The 23569-nt window shown below is 44.3% G+C and overlaps 1 protein-coding gene across 1 annotated transcript in view; it reads right to left on the bottom strand.

The window, feature by feature from the left end:
- The window catches only part of WDFY4 (WDFY family member 4), a 204254-nt gene that overhangs the window by 129566 nt on the left and 51119 nt on the right, over window positions 1-23569 (bottom strand). The window contains exons 13-21 of the mRNA XM_081864118.1: window positions 21097-21190; window positions 16102-16316; window positions 14497-14612; window positions 12834-13041; window positions 11688-11764; window positions 8670-8888; window positions 5289-5473; window positions 4078-4309; window positions 1285-1436 (exon numbers count right to left, since the gene is read on the bottom strand). Coding sequence (XP_081720244.1) covers window positions 1285-1436; window positions 4078-4309; window positions 5289-5473; window positions 8670-8888; window positions 11688-11764; window positions 12834-13041; window positions 14497-14612; window positions 16102-16316; window positions 21097-21190 — 1498 coding nt within the window. The remainder of the gene's footprint in view (window positions 1-1284; window positions 1437-4077; window positions 4310-5288; window positions 5474-8669; window positions 8889-11687; window positions 11765-12833; window positions 13042-14496; window positions 14613-16101; window positions 16317-21096; window positions 21191-23569) is intronic.

Here is a 23569-nt window from a genome sequence, read left to right as displayed (position 1 = left end):
GACGAAAAAACTCGCAGAACGAATTAATTTCGTCTTGCGAGGTACCACTGTATACAGTGAGGGGGGAAAGTATTTGATCCCCTGCTAAATTTGCCCGTTTGCCCTCTGACGAAGAAATGACCAGTCCATAATTTGAATGGTAGGTTTACTGTAGCTGTGAGAGACAGAATAACAACAGCTACACATCAGCCTCGAAATCTTACTGACTTGGAGTGGATCTGTAAAGAGGAGTGGCACAAAATACCTCCTGAGATGTGTGCAAACCTGGTGGCCACCTACAAGAAACGTCTGGCCTCTGTAATTGCCAGCAAAGGTTTTGCCACCAAGTACTAAGTCACCTTTTGCAAAGGTATCAAATATTTATTTCACTCATTATAATGCACATCAATCTCTGAGTTTTGTCTTCTGGGTTTCTGGGGTTTTTCCTGTTGTTATTTTGTCTCTCACAGCTACAATGAACCTACCATTTAGCAGGGGATCAAATACTTTTTCACACACACACACATTGCTCATACATTGCATGCATAGCTTTAGGTTTGGTCTACCTAAACAAGATCTCGGGTAACAGGACTGGGAAAGGCAGTTCTAGGCTGGATGAAACAGTAATCTGACCAAGTAAATGGCAAAAGTTTTCTCCAAGTACATTGGTCCATGTAGCTTAGAATCGCAGAGTTGGAAGGGACCATGGGGGCAGGGGTCATCAAGACCAACCCCAGCACATCATGTTTTTCTAACTATGCTCTAGTGCATGTTCATGACCCGCTTTTCTGTGTGTTTACAAAAACAGTAGATTCAGATGCTGGAAAAAAATGTGTAGTTTAAATTTTAGGAGAGAAGCCCCCTAACCCTGCTTTGTGCCCTGGCTTTCTCCCTGAAGAAAAAGCAAAAAAACAATCATGACTTTGGGTCAAACTGTTTCAGGTCAGACTTTGGTAACTTTCTGCTTTCGCTTCACACTCAGGCCTAAAGATTTCTAGTAAAGTCTCTCTCTTTTTTTAGAACAATGACAGACCCATGGCTGAATTTGCTAGATGTTCAAAGCAGATTCAATTTACTTGGACCTTCAAACAAGCTAACTGGCTACATTTTTAGAGTAAGAGTTGTGCCATGTGTGGCCACAGTGCTCTCCCTTTAAGCACCCCTTCCGTGGTGGATTATCCTACAGCTTCCTGTGTTCTGTGAAATTGTAAAATAATAATAATAATAATAATAATAATAATAATAATAATAATAATAATAATAAATCTCATTTCACTGCTCAGCAAAAGGCCCAAAGGCACTAACCTCTTTAGCGATCAGGCGACCATCCACTTCGCCATAGAAGTCTTTTATATTTTTGATCGTGGTATAAGATGAGTTCATGGCGTTGATTCCAAATGAAATCTTCTCCTGGGCTACCAAGGCTGAAGTCAGTACACTGCTACAAGAGCTTGAACCTAAGGACAACACAAGGAGATGGCCAGTGGGAGGCAAAGCAATCACTTAGGTGAGAAAGGAACAATTCCCTCCAGCATTAGTTATTAGAGGATATCCCACCCCATCCTTCCCTATTCATATACAGTGGTGCCCCGCAAGACGAATGCCTCGCAAGACGGAAAACTTGCTAGACAAAAGGGTTTTCCGTTTTGGAGGCGCTTCGCAAAATGAATTTCCTATGGGCTTGCTTCGCAAGACAAAAATGTCTTGCGAGTTCCTGCGGGGGGTTTTTTCCTCCCCCCTTTTTCTAAGCCGCTAAGCCGCTTATCCGCTTATCCGCTAATCCGATAAGCCACTAAAAGCCGCTAATCCGCTAAGCCGTCAATGGGCTTGCTTCGCAAGACGAAAAAACCGCTAGACGAAGAGACTCGTGGAACGGGTTCTTTTCGTCTTGCGAGGCACCACTGTACAGTATAGCTCTTTCAATACCAGATTTGCCTAAAACGAGAAAAACGCATGAGCACATTTGAAATTGCCTGAATGTGCGCCCCCCAAGGGAGGACAGGGAAGGCAAGGACTTGAACCCTGGGTCTTGGTGGTAGGCCAATGGGGAAGAGGCTGGAAAAACGACGAGTTGGAGGGTGCTAGAGGTTTGGGTTATTCCTTCAGAGAAGCTGAGTGCAGCTGGTTTAAACTGGTTCTCTTATCTCTTTCTGTCAAGGTCATGGTGACTATAATAGTAAGGCCAGAAGGAGCCTGGGTTTCATTTTCTCTTTCTACCTCTTTTCCTTCTGGTGTGGTGTTCTGTACAGTGGTACCTTGGTCCTCAAACTTAATCCATTCCAAAACCAAAGCGTTCCAAAACCAAGGCGCACTTTCCCATAGAAAGTAATGCAAAATGGATTAATCCGTTCCAGACTTTAAAAAAAAACAACCCCCAAAACAGCAATTTAACATGAATTTTACTATCCAACTAGATCACTGATCCATAAAATGAAAGCAATAAACAATGTACTGCAGTCACACAATCATTCAATTAGTAGCTGAACTGGGTTCCACACAGTCACAAAAACAAAAAGAGAGAGCCGCAAAAACAAAAGCACAAAATAAAGACAGACTTCAGTGTAACACTCAAAACGGAAGTGTGGCACTCAAATTGGAAGCGTAACACTCAAAATGGAGCACATTCGGCTTCCGAAAAAAGTTCACAAACCGGAACACTTACTTCCAGATTTGCAGTGTTTGAGTTCCAAGTTGTTTGAGTACCAAGGCGTTTGAGAACCAAGGTACCACTGTATATAGTGTTAAGGTTTAGTCTTACTATAAGTTACTGTAAGTTCAAGTTAAGTGCTGCAACTGGATTTCTTATGGACAGTGCCAATCCTGAATACATTGGATTTGTGACCATTATGCTCATTTGCCTTCAGTGGCAGTAAAGCTCGGCTGGATGAAATACAATTGCCTCTGGTCTATTTTCTGGGAATCCTGCAATGTGTTTAAGTTTTTACTCTGCTAACTAAATGTCGGAGTTCCACTCTGGATCAATACTGAGTAGAATTTCACAACACGGAAGAAGGCAGCCCCACCATCCGGCAGCAGAACAGAATCAGTCCTGCTGGCTCTTTTCCTCTCACAACCTGCTCCAGGAGAGTCCTACATGTTGCCAAGCAATGGACCAGGCCAGCCCAGAGGGGGTGCTCAAACCCCATGTCCAGTCTGTGTCTGTTGGGGAGGGCCCCAGAGTGAGAGGCTAGAGGGGAAACGTCTCAAGCTGAAGGAGTTGAGTCAGGGAGACCTCACTGCATTACTTTCAGCGAGTAAAAGTCAATTGTCATTGTGACTACATTATTACATGAGCACTGTTCCACAGCATTTTATATTTTCATTTACATACATTCATTCAAAATGAATGGTCCCACCACGCTGACGAAGAATTCTACGAAACAGTAGTCAATATCCAGAATCACTGTTCAGTGTTGGACATCATATTTGCTGAATACACAAAGCTTCACACAAAGCTTGTCTTTCATCGTATAAAGTTTGGTAAAGGTAAAGGGATCCCTGGCCCTTAGGTCCAGTCGTGACTGACTCTGGGGTTGCGGCGCTCATCTCGCTTTATTGGCCGAGGGAGCCAGCATACAGCTTCCGGGTCATGTGACCAGCATGACTAAGCTGCTTCTGGCAAACCAGAGCAGTGCACGGAAACGCCGTTTACCTTCCCGCCGGAGCGGTACCTATTTATCTACTTGCACTTTGACGTGTTTTCAAAGTGCTAGGTTGGCAGGAGCAGGGACCAAACAACAGGAGCTCACCCCGTTGTGGGGATTTGAACCGCCGACCTTCTGATCGGCAAGTCCTAGGCTCTGTGGTTTAACTCACAGCGCCACCTGTGTCCCACAAAGTTTGGTACATCGCTTCATTTAAAGATTTCCAGAGACTTTGAGACTAAAGATTTCATTTTGTACTTGTTATGATTTGAAGGAATTCTATAAAGACTGTCTATTACATATGTATATGGTGATCATGTTGCCTAGAGATTGCTGACAGGGCAAGGAATAGCCTATACAGAGGGCAGGCACTCAGCCAAATGGAGCTCTTTTTTTTCTTCTGACGGAAACCTTTAAAACAGTGGCAAAAAGTGGTTGGGGGAGCACCTTTTACCTTTAAACCCCACGGCTTGGAAGTTGCTACAGTATCTCGGACCAAGGTTGGCAATAAGCTGCAGAGTTTTCACGGAGAGCACTTCTTCAAACAAATACATCGGGCCCTGGCACCAAGTCAGGGAGCTCTTCTGTTTCCAGATCCGTGGGGTAGCCACATAACCGTAGACGTCGATAAAAGAAGAGGGGTCCATGGAAACAAAGTTCCCTGGGAGAGGCTGGATGTATTGCATCTGCAGCAGGGGGAAAAGGAAACACTGAACGGCTATGCTACATTTGGTTAGCTCAGTCAGCTCCCTCTGGAACTCAGGTCTAGGTTAGACTAGGCTAGAAGCCTTCTCTCCAATATACAATATACGATATCTTTATTGTCATTGTCCCATGCAGAACAATGAAATTGAAAAACTACATAAAACTACATAAAAACTACATAAAACTAGATAAAAACTACATAAAACATTCAAAAACCCCTAAAAACTCTGAAACCCCATTTTAAAATACACTATACTATAGAGACCCCTTATGCTGCGTTTAGAACCAGAATTGCATTAGCGTAGAAACTGTTTCTCTGGCGGCTAGTCCTGGCCTTTATAACCCTATACCTTCTTCCAGAAGGCAGAAGCTGAAAGAGATCATTTCCGGGGTGTGAAAGAGATCATTTCCTGCGCTATCTCTGCCGCTTTCTTATGGCACCTGGCAGCATAGATTTGATCTAAGGTGGGAAGAGTGCACCCAATTATTCTCTCTGCAGTCTTTACAACCCTGGATAGCATTGTTTTTTCCCTGGCTGTACAGCTCCCAAACCACACACAGAGACCATAAGTTAATACGCTCTCCACAGTGCAATGGTAAAATGCCATCAATATCTATTTTTCTAGGGTTTTATTTTTATTTTTGTAGGAGCATTCAGTTTTGTGAGTGCCCACCCTGCCAACACTGGCCGTGAGCAGCCAAGAGGAGCCAAGGGGGGAGCCAATGGCCAGGTCCAAAGAGCAACTTCTAGCCAAAGGAGCCAGTCAGAAAGCAGGACTGAGGGACAGCCTCGGCCCCTCGGGAGCCCCCTAGATTGCCCCCCTGATTGGAGCACATGGCAATCTGTGGGGGAAGAGAGATCTAAATTGCCCTTTGCTCCAGTCGGGCAGTTTTACCGGGAAGACAGCAGCAGGGCAAGATAAGCCCAGCGCCAATCTTACCTGAGCACAAAGTGATTACCTTTGCAGAGCCAACTCTCTGCCCGTTGACATAGGCTGAAATGGTGCAGGTCTGTTTCGTTTCTTTAGCCACGGCCACCGCCAGATGGTGCCACTGCCTGGTCACTAGCAGCTTGGCACAGCTGAACTGGACTTGAGATAAGGCAGAGGACCGCCCAAGGTCTCCAAATTCAGGTTCCATCATGTCTGCAATGGCAGAAGCTAGCAAGTTAAAACAGTACAACACATCATCAGAGATCTACAACCTCTCCTGGACAATGACAGTTCTCTTTCTCAAGCTCTGGGAGGAAGACCTTTCATTGCCTACAGACAGCCACCCAATCTTAAACAACTCCTAACCCACAATAATACTACTACCAGACTTAACACGGACACTGGAACCAGAGCCTGCAATAAACCCAGATGCCAACTTTGCTGCCACATACACCCGGACAACACCATTACTGGCCCCAACAACATCACACATACCATCTCGGGACTATTTAATTGCTCATCGTCTAACATTGTGTATGCCATCAAATGCCAACAGTGTCCTTCAGCTCTCTATATTGGACAAACAGGCCAAACCTTACGCCAAAGGATAAACGGACATAAATCTGACATCAGGAATCACAACACAGAGAAACCAGTAGGAGAACATTTCAATCTCCCAGGACATTCTATACAAGATCTCAAAGTAGCTGTTCTATTACAAAGGAATTTCAGAAATAGACTGGAAAGAGAAGCTGCTGAATTGCAACTTATTACCAAACTTAAAACCATGGAGAGACCTGGTCTTAACAAAGACATTGGATTCTTATCTCATTATACATGACAAAGCCATTTTTCACCTTCTCACCCCTTGCTTTTTCCTGTAGTCGTTAAGAGTCGTTCCTGTTTTCCTGCAGTCGTTAAGAGTCGTCAACAGGCTCATCACAGCTATCTGCCAATCACCCATTCCCACCACCCTTCTGAGTAATACCCCTCCCCACCTTCCCACTATTTAGAAGGGTCTGGTGACTTCTGTTTCAGTGTATCTGAAGAAGTGTGCATGCACACGAAAGCTCATACCTAGAACTAACTTAGTTGGTCTTTAAGGTGCTACTGGAAGGATTTTTTTTATTTTGTTTTGTAGAAGCTAGCAAGTCATTCACAACAAATACAAGTGTGTAACATTCCAACTAAAGTACTAGGTGCCATGAAAGGACTTGATTCCTATTTATTGTCAGAGAATATTAGGATTCCTAATGACAAACCTAGACAGCATCTTTAAAAGCAGAGACATCACCTTGCCAACAAAGATCCACTATGGTTTTCCCAGTAGTGATGTAAGGAAGTGAGAGCTGGACCATAAAGAAGGCTTATCACCGAAGAATTGATGCTTTTGAATTCTGGTGCTGGAGGAGACTCTTGAGAGTCCCATGGACTGCAAGAAGATCAAACCTCTCCATTCTGAAGGAAATCAGCCCTGAGTGCTCACTGGAAGGACAGATCCTGAAGCTGAGGCTCCAATAATTTGGCCACCTCATGAGAAGAGAAGACTCCCTGGAAAAGACCCTGATGTTGGGAAAGATGGAGGGCACAAGGAGAAGGGGACGACAGAGGACGAGATGGTTGGACAGTGTTCTCGAAGCTACCAGCATGAGTTTGACCAAACTGCGGGAGGCAGTGGAAGACAGGAGTACCTGGCATGCTCTGGTCCAGGGGGACACGAAGAGTCAGACACGACTAAATGACTAAACAACAACAACAACATTAGGATTCCTCAGTGACTGCAAATACATCTCCTCTGGGTGAGAACCCTGGAGAAATATATCTTGACTGGGGGGGGTGAATCTTAAGACTGTATCCGTGCAGCTGCCGGCAACATTTGTGCAATGACATTCCACGCAGCACTCACAATCGTGGCAGAAGACCCCGCTCGAAGAGAAAGATCAAATTTCCAATGTTACAACGTTGCAGTTTGAGTGTTGGCAAATGTGATATCACTAAAACAGAGCTGTTTCGAGTCTAGACAAATGTCTGGCTTCCCCCTGGACAAATAAGCACCCGTTGCTTATTTATTGCGTGAAAATATGTGGCAAGACCCTCAGAAGGAAACCGTGACTGTTAAGTACAGAATCTGTACATTGGCTCAGCTTTACGCAGAAATTGGATTCACCATGACGTCGGCAAGCAAAATTTTGACTCTTATTCCCTCAGAAGGCAAGGCCAGCAAATTGTATGTCCCCTACAGTGCCAGGTGGAGAACCACCCCTGTTTCAGGACATTATAAATCCAAGATTTCTGCAGGAAAGAACCTCAAGAAGGAAGGTTTTCTTGGGGTGGATACCACAACTGGGAACAAGAAGCAGAAGAAATTAACAGATGTACAAAGAAGTATATTAGAAGGGAATTCAAAGTAGCACTACTTAGGAGGGGAGCCAAGCAGATTCCTTAATGTTTCTTTTCCAAACAGTGTTGCGAACCATTCTGTAGATGGGTGGACCATGTTCTTTCTTGCTTAATGTTGTAATGCAGGGGAAAGGGGGGAGGAGCTAAAGGCAGTTTTTGAAAAGAAGAAAATGTTGGCTTTGGCCCTGGACTTGAAAGTTGGGAAGCACAAAGAGACCCTACTCTCTGGTCAGTAATGCATCTGGGAATTGGGAGATTCTCCTTGCCAGAAGAGGCACCTCATGGTGGCTTTGCCTTCTGTTTGCCTTCTCTTGCAATTTAGAATATTCATTTAAACAACTTAAAATGACTTCCCTTCTTCTCTTTCCATGGTTCATTTTGCACAAAAATAAATCCTTACATATGATATATAAACTAAACCATTCGGTATTCCATTATTGCATCCATCAAAACTTATTTACACTGTTAAATTTATCTTAATTCTGCCAACGTTTTCAAGTGTACACAATCCCTCCCCCCCCCCCCCGTATATTCAATAAGCATTTTCTAATCTTCTTTAAACGTATGTTCTTCTTGTCCTCTTATTCTATATGTTAAGTCTGCAAGCTGTGCATATTCTTTCAGCTTATGTTGCCATTCTCCTTTAGTTGGGACCTCGCTCATTTTCCATTTTGGGGCTAACGAAACACAGGCTGCAGTAATGGCATACATAAATAAACATTTTTGACACCTGGGAATTTCCATCTGAATTATCCCCAACAAAAAGGACTCTGGGTGTTGTTTTTTGGAAAAGTACTTTTAAACATTTTTTTCCAATTCATTGTGGATTGTTTCCCAATACTCTTTTACCCTTTTACAGGTCCACCACCTAGGAAAGAATGTTCCCTCAACTTCTTTGCATCTCCAGCACTTATCTGATTCAGTCTTATATATCTTAGCAAGCTTTTTTCTTTTGCATTTTCACCAAGGCCACTCTTGGGCCCTGGCCCTGACCCTACACAGGCCTTACCTAGGGCCTGGAATGCCACTTCCTCAGTGGAGATGGTCAGGCAACCATCAATGGGAGAAAAGCTCACGGCAAAGCAGACGAATTCTTCTTCCGTCCTTGCCATGTGACGCACCAGCGTGAGGAACCGGAGAGGGTGGCCACTGTGAACAGAGCCCATCTTGCTGACCAGGAACCAGGAGGAGAAAGTCAGGCCATCCAATGGGGGGAATGGCCTGGGGCCTAGAGAACCAGAAAGGAAGGTTGCAAGTAAAATACTACTGATAGCGATGCGCTTGGACTGCCCTGGCTGCAGGTAGTGCAAAGTTATCCCGAGGCACAAGGAAATATGTCTGCCTCCAGGAGCTTTAATGTCAGGGGAGCACTGTTAGAATTCCTGCTCTCTGATTGCAGTCATGGGATTTTTGTCTATCACATGACGGTATATTTTTTGACTCCACAAAGTGGGAAGTGACGGAGACAGGATGTTTGTGTTACTGTGTTCCGTGAAGTGGGACTATTGTCCTTTGTTCTTTTTCTCTTTGCTGTCTGATGCTAGAGAGAGAGAGGGAGCCATGTTGCAGTGCTCCGTGTGTGTTTATATGTAAATAAAGTCGATTAGCCAAAATGCTGAGTTGCTGAGGTCTGTCACACATGATGCGCAAACTCTGTGGATCCCTAAGTGTAGTGATCAGGTGGGATTGCTATGAGGAACTATAACAAATATACAGTAAGCCATCTGTGTCAGTAATGAAAGAATTGCGCTAGTCAGTCAGTCGGGTTTAAACTATTTTGATACGATTTTTGATCAATCCACATCTCTGCATCCCTGTTCCATTTCTCTTTCTTGACAAGTCATGTAAGCAGCCCAGTTGCTTCGCCAGGCAGGCTTCCTGGGCCATAAAGATAGTGGGCAAGCTTCTTTGATGTAGCTTTTCTGATATGTTAATCTTGGGATGTTAATCTTAGGGCCAGGAAACAGATCTCACCTGAAGGTGATAATGATCCCTGTCTTCCTGGCCATTCTCCTTATCATGTACAGCCCTGTTCAGGGAAGTTTTTAACGTGTGATTTTACTGTATTTTTGGTTTCTATGGAAGCAGCCCAGAGTAGCTGGGGAGGCCCAGCCAGATGGGCGGGGTATAAATAATAAATTATTATTATTATTATTATTATTATTATTATTATTATTATTATTATTATTATAGTATATTGCTTGTTTATCACCTTCGGGGTTGCCAGATGCACTCCTTTGTAGTTCTGTTTTTTTTACCCCAGAAATATGTGTGCTTAATTAGTTTTGGTAGTTTAATTTTGTCCCCAACGTGGGGTTTGTTGAAATGCTCAGAAGAAATCTGATTGGTTCTTTCGAAGACTCTGTAAAATGTTCTTTTGTGAATAAAACGACCTGGGCCAGGGGGTGGAGGGAGAGATTATTATACGCACCCTTCCCAGAGTCTTGCTGGTTCAAGCCTCTGTGTGTATTCTTTTTAATCAGAGTTCAATCCTTCCTTTACTTTGAGAACGCCTCACCTAAGTGTGCCGGTGTCGGTTGGCATTGGTCGCTGTGATGTTCGGGCTGAAGAAAGCTTTTGAAGCTCCCGAACGAACAACCAGGAGGGAGAGAACATGCCAGTCAGGCATGTATCTCTGCCAGGGTCCTACTCAAGTGTAGGCTGAGCTTCTGACAAGCACAACCTCATTTTCCACACAGGAGAAGTGGAGAAACTGAATGGAGGGCACTGAACAGGTTTATTCTCTTAGCTGGGGGAGGAGTGCTCCCTAAATATCAACCTGTGAAGCATGCCTTCCCATCCCTGTCTCCATGGGATGGCTTCAATGTCTAATCGACCTCCTCTGAATTATTTGAATTAATGTATGGTCAGAATGGAAGTTGGCCTTATGCTTCGACACCTGTAAAGTGTAGGGGATGGCAGAGCACAAGGTGCCAGCTTCAATCCCTGGCATCTTCAGGTATGGCTGGGAAGCAGGCTGCCTGCAACCCTGGAGAGCCATTTCTAGTCAGTGTCAACAATACTGAACTGTAATGGTCTGGCATTGAACAAGGCAGCTCCTTTATGCTTCCAATTGAAGGGGACTATAAAGGGACGTGGGTGGCGCTGTGGTCTAAACCACAGAGCTTAGGGCTTGCAAATCAGAAGGTTGGCAGTTCTAATCTCCGCGACGGGGTGAGCTCCTGTTGCCCAGTCGCTGCTCCTGCCCACCTAGCAGTTTGAAAGCACGTCAAGTGCAAGTAGATAAATAGGTACCACTCTGGAGGGAAGGTAAACGGCGTTTCTGTGTGCTGCTCTGGTTCTCCAGAAGCGGCTTAGTCATGCTGGCCACATGACCCGGAAGCTGTCTGCAGACAAACGTAGGGTCCCTCGGCCTATAGAGCAAGATGAGCGCGCAACCCCAGAGTCGTCTGCGACTGGACCTAATGGTCAGGGGTACCTTCACCTTTACCTATCGAGCTGATAAAAAAGGTAAAGGTAAAGGTCCCCTGGGTGGTTAAGTCCAGTCAAAGGCGACTATGGGGTTGTGGTGCTCATCTCGCTTTCAGGCCAAGGGAGCCGGCGTTTGTCCACAGACAGCTTCCCAGGTCATGTGGCCAGCATGACTGAACCACTTCTGGCACAACAGGACACCATGACGTAAGCCAGAGTGCATGGAAATGCCATTTACCTCCCCGCCACAGCGGTACCTATTCATCTACTTTCACTGGTGTGCTTTCGAACTGCTAGGTTGGCAGGAGCTGCGACTGAGCAACAGGAGCTCTCCCCGTTGTGGGGATTTGAACTGCTCACCTTCTGATCAGCAAGCCCAAGAGACTCAGTGGTTTAGACCACAGCGCCACACGTGTCCCTGTGCCAGCCGATAGCTGGCAAGGGAAAAGAAGGTGCTGCTCTTCCTTTGATTCCTGCTCCTCCCCAGTCAGCTCCCTCCTCACATTCAAATGGTTGGAGGATGTAGATCATGTGAGTAGTTTTAAGTCCTTCTCACAGTTTGCACCAGACTTTAAGTTCACCTGGGAACATTTACCTTTTCCAGTTCCTCCCAAGATGGAGGATTCAGCGTTGGGGCCCAGAACAGTGGACAATGCTGGAAGAAACAGACAACTGGAAAAGCACAGAAAGACAAGACAATATTGATCAATAGCAATCCAAAGACTACTTGAATACGTCTCTCACAATCAGCTTTGGGCCTGCTCTAGACTCTCCCCTACCTAATCCTTATTCATTCATTTATTTTACTTTCAATATTTTATATGCCACCTTTCAGTGCAAAGCCTTCCCAAGGCCACTCAAGTTAATGTTTAAACTATACAACGCATTGAAACAATCTCCTTATAAATACAAAAGCACTAAACAGCCGGCACAGCAGTTAAAATAAAATAAATGAAAATGAAAAGAAACAGTAATGGTTTAAATATCCAGCACAGCACCTCCATTAAAAGCAGACTGAAACTAAAATATTTTGAGGCTACCTAAGGCCCAGGGGCCAGATGCGGCCCAATCACCTTCTAAATCCAGCCCGTGGACAGTCCGGGAATCAGCGTGTTTTTACATGAGTAGAATGTGACCTTTTATTTAAAATGCATCTCTGGGTTATTTGTGGGGCACAGGAATTCGTTCATGTTTTTTTCTCCAAAATACAGTCTGGCCCCCCATAAGGTCTGAGGGACAGTGGACCAGCCCACGGCTGAAAAAGGTTGCTGACCCCTGCTATAAATCATCACAGGTAGAATCGAGAAACCCTTAGCCATGGAATTGCCATGCATTTGACCCGTGACCTGTTTTGTTCTCATAAATAGGCAATTTGTCTACAAGCTGGCAAAGTGACAGGAATACGAAAGAAGAAGAGAAGAAGAGTTTGGATTTGATATCCCGCTTTATCACTACCCTAAGCGGCTAACAATCTCCTTTTCCCTTCCTCCCCCACAACAAACACTCTGTGAGGTGAGTGGGGCTGAGAGACTTCAGAGAAGTGTGACTAGCCCAAGGTCACCCAGCAGCTGCATGCGGAAGAGCAGGGAATCGAACCCAGTTCACCAGATTACGTGTCCAATGTGAAATGTGACACCACAACGAAACTGTGTGCCATTCTTGCAAATGGAACGCAAAATATACGGGGCCAAAGGCAGAGGGTGTTAGTGCCAAGCTAGAGAAGCACAGGAAAATGCGGTACCCGTATCCTTCCAGGGACATGTCAAATTCCACAAATGAAGGTGCCAGGCAGGCATGATGGGAATCCAGGCTGCGTGGCGTCGTCATGGAGACCAGGCTCATGGCTGCCTGGAGAGCTACGGCAGAGCTGTTGGATACCCAGGATCCGTCTGAGCCCAGGGAAGCCTGATGAAGATCTGCGGAACTGTTTGCTATAGTGACTCCGGAACCTATAACGGCAAACACATCGTGTCATGCACTCTGTTATTGAGCTTGGGTTCTGCCTTCAAGGGAGAACTTCTGGGAGGTGCAACTGGAGGAAGAAGAAGTGTAGCTATAGGAACACAGCAAAGCATTCCACAACTGGGAGTTAGGACTGTGATCTGAGGGCTGATCTGTACAACCAATGCTATTTTTCTAGAAAAAAAGGTGCCATGAACTTCTCCCTTGTTCTCCTAGAAGATAAAAAGGTAAAAAAAAAGGGGGGGAGAGGGAGGAAGGAGCCCTGGATGGTTAAGTCCAGTCAAAGGCGACTATGGGGTTGTGGCACTCATCTCGCTTTCAGGCCGAGGGAGCCGGTGTTTGTCCACAGACAGCTTTCCGATTCATGTGGCCAGCATGACTAAACCACTTCTGGTGCAACAGAACACTGCGACAAGTGCCAGAGCACACAAAAATGCTGTTTACTTTCTCGCCACAGTGGTACCTATTTATCTACTTGCACTGGCATGCTTTCAAACTGCGAGGTTGGCAGGAGCTGGGACAGAGCAACGGGAGCTCATCGGCAAACCCAAGAGGCTTGGTGGTTTAGACCATAGCGCCACCCGCTCCCTATGGCAAAACAGTTGATTTTCAATCTAGTTTGCTTGAAAATAAAAGACAGTAACGTTATCTAATACAGGTGTGGCTACACATCGGCTAATTGCTATTGCAGTTTTGAAAGCGGCACATTCCTATTTTCATCGGAAAAATGTTGGAGGGTGTGATATAGGCTCTGTTACATTAGGCAGGGCATAAGAAAGCTAGAAAAGCTCCGAAGGATCAGATCAAAAGCAAATCTATTCCAGCAACGTGAAGCCTGTTTGAATTCCTGCTCCATGATTGCAGTCATGGGATTGTTGTCTATCATATGACGGTTTATGTTTTGACTCCACAGAGTGGGAAGTGACAGAGACAGGGTGTTTGTGTTACTGTGTTCCGTGTAGTGGGACTATCGTCCTTTGTTCTTTCTCTTTGCTGTCTGATGCTAGAGAGAGAGGGAGCCATGTTGCAGTGCTCCGTGTGTGTTTATATGTAAGTAAAGTAGATTAGCCAAAATGCTGAGTTGCTGAGGTCTGTTACGCAAGCTGTGAAGACTCTGCGGGTACCTAAGTGTGCCGATGTCTGTTGGGATCGGTCGCTGTGATGTTTGGGCAGAAGAAAGCTTTTGAAGCTCCCGAATGATCGACCAGGAGGGAGGGAACATGCCAGTCGGGCATGTGTCCCTGCCAGGTCCTACTTGAGAGTAGGACGAGCTCCTGACAAAGCCTACCCTTTCTTCAGGGCAGCTATGCCTAGGAACTGTTGCCGTCATCCATGGAAAAAACACAATTACTGCCAAAGAACTGTCAGGAAGCCAGATAGCTCTCACCCAAGAATGCCAGTCAGAAGCTTTGCAGAACTTCTGCTCCTTGACCAGGCCTCACCTTCATTCCAAGATGCATGACATGAGCCACTTTTGTCACAGAGAGGAGTTGAGGATGGACTTACACCAGGCCCTGATGCGACAGGCAGCCATGTTGTCCTGAGGCAAAGGAACTGTCTGAAAAAAGCAAGTCAAAGAAAGTAAGATTTTGCTCACATTTGCTCACAAGCAAAGGCAACAGGAACCTTTGTGGGAGGCAGCCTAACCCAGTAAAAAAATAGCAGCTGCCAACATCTGCTTGCTTCCACTCTTCCAGAGGGAGCCCAGTCTTTACTGGAAGAAAGGAGGGGCAGTCAGGTGGGGATGATAGTTGCTGCTCTTCTTCAGTGACAGATGGTCAGAGGGCACAAAACAGTTATCAACACACGCCAATTCACTTGTACGCCATGCTTCCATTTCACTAAATAAATTAATTTAAATACTGTATAGCTTAGTCTTCAGCCTGTCAATTTTAGTGAGAAATGCATTCAGTTCGGCTAATCCTTATCTGAAATCTAAGCATGCTACTAAGTAAGGCAAGCGCCAGTAATATATATATACATTTTAGCTGTGTATATACAGTGGTACCTCAGGTTACATACGCTTCAGGTTACATACGCTTCAGGTATGCTACTAAGCGCCAGTAATATATATATATATATATATATATATACATTTTAGCTGTGTATATACAGTGGTACCTCAGGTTACATACGCTTCAGGTTACAGACTCCACTAACCCAGAAATAGTGCTTCAGGTTAAGAACTTTGCTTCAGGATGAGAACAGAAATCGTGCTCCGGCGCAGCAGCAGCGGGAGGCCCCATTGGCTAAAGTGGTGCTTCAGGTTAAGAACAGTTTCAGGTTAAGTATGGACCTCCGGAACGAATTAAGTACTTAACCTGAGGTACCACTGTACTTGGAAGCTTCATTTTATATCTATAATACAGGTAAGTATGTTTATCCATTGGGACTGATCCTGAATTGGTGGCCGAAGCCAACAGTGCTGGAAAAATTAAGCATGTTTCGGATTATTATAACAGGCTTCTTTAGTTTTTGTTCTCTTGGTTTCTGTACTTTCAAGTGCAATTATTGATTTGTTTCATAAATGCAGATTAATCAAATACAGCATGAAAGTACGCCAAATAACTTGCATTAGAACAAATTGAGAAATGCCATCTTCGGGAAGAGACACCATTCTGAACGCAGTTGTCAACTTCTGTGCTTCCAACAACAGATTTTTCATAACATGCAGACCATGGGTAGGCAAACTAAGGCCCGGGAGCCGGATCTGGCCCAATCGCCTCCTAAATCTGGCCCACGGACGGTCCAGGAATCAGCGTGTTTTTACATGAGTAGAATGTGTGCTTTTATTTAAAATGCATCTCTGGGTTATTTGTGGGGCATAGGAATTCGGTCATGTTTTTTCACAAAATATAATCCAGTCCCCCACAAGGTCTGAGGGACAGTGGACCAGCCCCCTGCTGAAAATGTTTGCTGACCCCTGATGCGGACAAAGCATCTACTAAGCATCTTAGCTGCAAAGAGGGTTCAGTCCCCCTTTGCCTCAAGAGGAGATGACCACAAGTCTCTGATGTTCCAGAACAAAAATCCCTGAAAGGAAGTACCTTAAAACATTGGGCTCAATTGACTGGGACGCAAGTTTCTCAAAGAGTCTGATTAGAGGCAGATGCAAGGGGTTGTTGTCGTTGTGTAGCACCTCTAAGCAGGAGGTGACAAGGGCGTTCAGCAGGCCAGCTCCACATGCCACCTGGCGATTCTTCTCCATCTTCATCAAGGACTGGATGTGATTGGCCACAGCGTATTGGATTTCCCATGATAGCTGAAACGACCGAGGGGAGGGAACAGAAAGAATGAATATGAAGGCCTTGCCACGGCTGCTGCCAGGTTAAAGGTAAAGGGTAAAGGGACCCCTGACCATTAGGTACAGTCGAGACCGACTCTGGGGTTGCTGCGCTCATCTCGCTTTATTGGCTGAGGGAGCCGGCATACAGCTTCCGGGTCATGTGGCCAGCATGACTAAGCCGCTTCTGGCGAACCAGAGCAGTGCACGGAAACACCTCTCCTTGTGCCGGAGTGGTACCTATTTATCTACTTGCTCTTTGATGTGCTTTCGAACTGCTAGGTTGGCAGGAGCTGGGACCGAGCAACGGGAGCTCACCCCGTTGCGGGGATTCGAACCGCCGGCCTTCTGATCGGCAAGTCCTAGGCTCTGTGGTTTAACCCACAGCGCCACCCATGTCCCGTGCTGCCAGGTTACTAATAGCTAAAAATTGGAAAGGGGACATTGTCCCCTCAATAGAGGATTGGTTAAACAAATTATGTGAATTTACAAAGCTAGCCAAAATGACAGCAGCCATTAGACTTCAATCTAATCAGAAACTCAAGAAGGAATGGGTCTGTTTGGAAGAATATATGACGAAACATCGTTCCAAGATAAATTTATCGATAGGCAGTGATTAAGTTGGTAAAGCTAAGAAAAAATTACCATAAGATTGCTCTTGGGGTTAAAGTAAATAATATATATAACAGAATGGTAAGTTTAAAAATATATCGAAAGATGTTGAGCTGTGGTGAAGGGAAGTCATGATAATAAATAAGGAAACTATTTATACACGTTTAGTATTGAAATAGATACGAAATGGAATGTATTGCTGAAAACGGGAATATACAAATGTAATATTCAATACTCTATATTTTGTATATTCTATATTTTATATTCTATTACAGTGGTACCTTGGGTTACATACGCTTCAGGTTACAGACTCTACTAACCCAGAAATAGTACCTCGGGTTAAGAACTTTGCTTCAGGATGAGAACAGAAATTGCGCGGTGGCAGCACGACGGCAGCAGGTGGCCCCATTAGCTAAAGTGGTGCTTCAGGTTAAGAACAGTTTCAGGTTAAGAACGGACCTCCGGAACGAATTAAGTACGTAACCAGAGGTACCACTGTATATAGTAACTAAATAAACACTCAATAAAAATTTTAAAAAGAATATGAGGGGCTTGCTAATTTCTGCAGGGGAAGCCTGCACTCGCATGGGATACAGATTCTCCAAATCTGAAAGCCGGACTTTAATGAAGAAACCTCACCCCGGAATTCAGCATCCAGCTTTGGAATAAAAAATTGAAATTTGCTTGTAGTGATGGACAGGATTAATGAATGGGGTTCATATAAAGTTATTAGATTCTGTTTCAAGGCAGCTGTCAAATACCGATTATAGTTCCCTGCCTGCTGTCAGATAGTATCAAACCTTCACTGCCCTAAGTCAGGTTTCATCAAATGCTAGCTGCTATTCCATGCCAGTTATCATATTATAGTCCTACTGGGAACTGAACGCAAATGTCTGATGCCGCATATTGAATATTTGGTTAATGTTAACACTTATTTTCACCATCAGAATTCGCAGAAGAGAATTTTCAGAAGTTTGGTCTCAAATTTGTTCTAGCTCCAGCAGAGAACCATGAGGACTATAAGCACAATGTATGGAGAGGGATTGTGGCCTGGGAAGAGTCCTGGGGGCCACAGAGAGAAACCTGGATGGCCATAATTGGCCCTCTAGTCTCAGTTTTCCTGCCCTAGCTATAGCCTATGCAGGGACACGGGTGGCAGGTGGAGCTTTGGTCTAAACCACTGAGCCTCTTGGGCTTGCTGATCAGAAGGTAAGCAGTTTGAATCCCTGCGACAGGGTGAGCTCCCGTTGTTCTATCCCAGCTCCTGCCAACCTAGCAGTTTGAAAGCACACCAGTGCAAGTAGATAAATAGGTACCACTGTGGCGGGAAAGTAAACAGTGTTTCTGTGCACTCTGGCACTCGTCACCGTGTTCTGTTGTGCCAGAAGTGGTTTAGTCATGCTGGCCACATGTCCCGGAAAAGCTGTCTGTGGACAAACGCTGGCTTCCTCAGCCTGAAAGCAGAGATGAGTGTTGCACCCCATAGTCGAATTTGACTGGCCTTAACCATCCAGGGGTCCTTTACCTTATTTTTGTTTGTTTGTTTGTTTGTTTGTTTGTTTGTTTGTTTTACCTTTATAGGCTATGCACATCTACTTGCCTCAATTTACAGCCCGCTAAATTTCCCCCTGGAAAGCAAATCTAGCTGGGTCACAAAACATGAAGAAGGAGAGCTATCAAACTGCACGGTATCGTGGTCAATTAATCAGAATTCCCTGTTATAGCTAGCTGAATACATATTATGGCTACATAAACTTGAGAGAAAAGTGGCAAAATTTATGGTAAGTCTCCTTGTATTAACTGTGCAAAGAACAAATTCCGTGTGACTTTGCAGAAATGATTTGGCTTGCTATGCATTTTTTGGCAAACAGGGTATGTTTCAATTGTCTTTTGGTACTCTTGGGATTTTGTAAATATTGCCAAAAATCTAAAAAAGAAAAGAAAATGGTCGGGGCATGGTGGGATTTTTAATAATATAATAATGAGCTTTGTTATTTAGTCGTGTCTGACTCTTCGTGACCCCATGGACCAGAGCACGCCAGGCCCTCCTATCTTCCACTGCCTCCTGCTGCTTGGTCAAACTCATGTTAGTAGCTTTGAGAACACTGTCCAACCATCTCGTCCTCTACTGTCCACCTCTCGTTGTTCCCTCAGTTTTTCCCAACAGGGTCTTTTCCAGGGAGTCTTCTCTTCTCATGAGGTGGCCAAAGTATTGGAGCCTCAGCTTCAGGATCTGTCCTTCCAGTGAGCACTCAGGGCTGATTTCCTTCAGAATGGATAGGTTTGATCTTCTTGCAGTCCATGGGACTCTCAAGAGTCTCCTCCAGCACCATAATTCAAAAGCATCAATTCTTCGGCGATCAGCCTTCTTTATGGTCCAGCTCTCACTTCCATACATCACTACTTTGAAAACCATAGTATGACCTTAATGAGCTATTATTGCTCTATATTTGGCCTCTTCCCAGTCCTGAGTAGAGCTAATGGTACCATGCTGCAGCAGAAGTCAACGATATATGGCTTCTTATCGCCAGCCTGACAATTCTTCTGATTGGGTCTGTACAGCTAGGGTGGCACCAAGCCGCAAGTACATGGCTGATGAGCTAGGTTTGGATGAGTTTATGACTAGTTCAGGCCAGTCCTAGAGAAACAGACTAAAATTGCTCAATGCCCAAATGGGCTCTTCTCCATCTCTAAGAGTTTTTTCACAAGAACTCTTAAGGGACCGTGTTCTCCAATTCTCTAAGAACCGAGAGAGCATCTTAATCTAGATATTTTAAAGTAGCTTCTAATGCTTTTCGTGCTTTAAATATTGCACTTCCTAATAATTATTTCAGTGGAAAAAAGCAAGGTCAAGAAAAGAAAAGAAAACCTATGTTGATCTTGGCTAAGTAAACAAGTAATCTCCCAAATAAATTCAATATGGCCATAATGGAGTACAAGGAATTGATTGTTCTCATTATGACAGCAGTCCTGCCAATAACAAGATTGCCTTGTTTTGAATAAAATGTGCTGTTTTCAGGGATGCACATTCCAGTAAAAAGGGGGTTTTAGTGAAAAAAAAATTAATGGTGGCAGGAAACTAGTCTCTGTTTCCCCAGCTTATAGATTGATTTTCCTACAAATCACTCCCACAATTCGTAAGGGATACAGGAGGTGCAATTAGAAATCAGCTGACGAGCTCACAACTTCGCATGAGGGTGAAGTCTAAGGGCAACAGTGTCATTCAGCAACATGCCATATACTTTTAAGTAGTTTTCGTCTCCTCCTTTCCAGTGCAATTCACAACTTTATAGCGTTGGCAACCGTACCTGTGTTTCTCTACGTTGCAGATCCTACGAACGTATTGCTCGCGTTTATTCCTGTTTTGTATTCCCATTGCATTCAGATTCATATATTTCAAAGCATTTGGGGATTATTAAGCATGATATAAATATTCTAAATTAATAATGTTTGCTTTTGAACTTGTGCTTTCAGTTTGGAATGCTTAAGGAATTTGATCTGTGTGAATTCTGGGGTGAAATCATCAGATCTCAGATACGGAGAGAATAATAGGTTAGCGCGGGTGGCGCTGTGGGTAAAAGCCTCAGCGCCTAGGGCTTGCCGATCGAAAGGTCGGCGTTTCGAATCCCCGCGGCGGGGTGTGCTCCCACTGCTCGGTCCCAGCGCCTGCCAACCTAGCAGTTCGAAAGCACCCCCGGGTGCAAGTAGATAAATAGGTACCGCTCTGGCGGGAAGGTAAACGGCGTTTCCTTGCGCTGCTCTGGTTCGCCAGAAGTGGCTTAGTCATGCTGGCCACATGACCCGGAAGCTGTACACCGGCTCCCTCGGCCAATAAAGCAAGATGAGCGCCGCAACCCCAGTATCGGTCACGACTGGACCTAATGGTCAGGGATCCCTTTACCTTTACCCTTTCTGGAAGTTGGCCTTCAATGGATGCCTCCCCATCTTTCAGAGCTGAGTACTAGGGCAAAGAAAGGCTGCAGCAATTCCATTTGTTTTCCCAAAGTGGGGCTTCTAGGCCCCACTCAAAAGAGGCTGGAAGGAATCCTTTAATCTGAAAGCAATGCAACATTTGCTTTTGATCTTATGGGGCCTTGTAATCTAAGGAACCAAAGAGCCAACAAATGACTATGAAGACAGGACTTACTTCTGGGTGAGCCTCATTGTAGAGCTTGCAAATCAGTTTCACCATGACACAAAGAGCCCCGGGGCACACAATTGCCCCGTCCTCAGCATCTAACCTGAAGAGAAAAGACATGGAAAGAGTTAAGGTAACACTAGAGGCATGGACAGATAGACATCAGTGTGTAATAAAAGACAACAGTTTAGAACATAAGGATATCCTTGCTGGGTCAAATAGTAGTCCACCTACTCCAGCATTTTTCTATAGCCAGTCTAGAAGTTCACAAGCAGAGCAGGAACATGACCGTAATACACTGCTACATAAGACATATGTAAGATCCATTTAGCTACTATAGTTTTCAGTTTGCTGGACAGCTCAGTAGTTGATACTGCAATCAGAGATACACAATGATCCTACCTATGCTTACCAAACATGCATGGAACTGAGCTGCAGGTCAATTCCAAATTTGCACTTAATCCGAATTTTGCAGTGCAGTTCTCCAACAAACCAACGTTTAGAAAAATGCATATAATAGATTAAAATGTGCATAAAAATGAATACACCAGTGAAAACAACATGCAAACATGTGTTATATCAGCAGAAACTGCTTGAGAAAATTGCCTACAAAAATGTGCTTATTGGGAGAAGGTTGCACAAAAATATCGAAGAATTTCCATGAGGATTGTTTTTTAAAGAAAGTTTACAAAATGCTGTAGAAATGTGAATAACCCAATTTAAGTTGGCAAGAAAATGAGAAACTGGGAGGACCTCAGTTGACAGATCCTTCCACAATATAAACGGTGGAATCAGTCCGCTTCCGCAATGTGTTCACCCATAAATTCATTTTGCTCCATTTCCACATTAATCTGCAATGTTTTGATCCACACACATGCACACCACATTTAAATAAGTATCTAAATATGTATTTATAAACGTGTTTTTCTCTCAAAATATGTGTTTTTATATTCCCTCAAAATATGAGCAGAGAAGTAGACAATTTGGAAACTACAAAGACCTATGGACAATCTACACATTAGTCCATGAGATGTGGATCAGGTCCATTCACATCCAAAATCACACAGATCAAATTCCTCAAGCATCTGTAATCCACAATCACATCTCTTAGGATCAAATATAACCTGGACAAAACATACTGGACACACACAAACTAATTGCAGAAGTTAGTAGATTTGTAGCTTAAATAGCAAGTGCCCAACCCCCTACAAGCGGCCATAAAATGCACTAGGTGGCAGAACAAAATAAAAAACATCTTATAGGTTCACAATTAAAAAAACACGCACAAACCAACCACCTGAGACAGAAAGAAAGGTGGGGGGACACTGAACTAGCATTGGGAGAGAAGCAAAAAGTAAAAGCTGTACATCAGTGCAAGAACAGGAAATAAGTCAAATAGGAAATTAAGAAATTAATGCACGATAGAAAGGTTGTACTGACAATATAATTTATTATAGTGGGATAAACAGATGCGAACTGGACCATAAAGAAGGCTGATTGCCGAAGAATTGATGCTTTTGAATTATGGTGCTGGAGGAGACTCTTGAGAGTCCCATGGACTGCAAGAAGATCAAACCTCTCCATTCTGAAGGAAATCAGCCCTGAGTGCTCACTGGAAGGACAGATCCTGAAGCTGAGGCTCCAATACTTTGGCCACCTCATGAGAAGAGAAGACTCCCTGGAAAAGACCCTGATGTTGGGAAAGATGGAGGGCACAAGGAGAAGGGGACGACAGAGAACGAGATGGTGGGACAGTGTTCTCAAAGCTACAAACATGAGTTTGACCAAAGTGCGGGAGGCAGTGGAACACAGGAGTGCCTGGCGTGCTCTGGTCCATGGGGTCACGAAGAGTCGGACACGACTAAACGACTAAACAACAACAGACAACTGTTTGTTAAAAGTTGTTTGAACCTACTGCAAAATAGTAGAGGAAACCAGGGAAGGAAAACATATAAAACATGAAGAAAGCAGAACTGAAAACAGAGATAAGATGCTGAGAAACAGGAAGACTAGTGAATAAAATGTTGCAGTTGTCAATGCAGGAGGTCTGAATAAGAGATTTAACAGAGGCAGCAGATTTAAAGGGACATATATATTTTTCTCATGTTACAGAAAGAGAACTGACGGAAGAGCAGAAATATGAGTCAAAACAAAGATAATGCCCAATCTCTTAACTTGTTGAAAGGCAAAAGAAAAGCTTTAAGGTGAAACATAATAAATCTGTCTTCTGCATATTGAACTGGATATAATAATCTGCAAACCATACAAAAATAGCTTTAAGATAATTGGTAATTTTAATGAGAATGGAAGGCTGGAGCTGGATGCCATCGGTGATGTTGCAAGGCCAAAGAAATCAGTTTACCAAAAGAAAGTCTAATGATACAGGTAGCAAGAGGTGAGCCCTGGGGGGGGGGGTCTCTCCCAAAATAAGAGACTTAGAGGGGAAGAAGGCATTAGCCATAGGTGATGGAAGTTGTCGTAC

Source organism: Podarcis erhardii (genome assembly GCF_964252035.2).
Source record: "Podarcis erhardii genome assembly, chromosome: 5".
NCBI lineage: Eukaryota > Metazoa > Chordata > Lepidosauria > Squamata > Lacertidae > Podarcis > Podarcis erhardii.
This window is presented reverse-complemented; position numbering and strand designations above follow the sequence as displayed.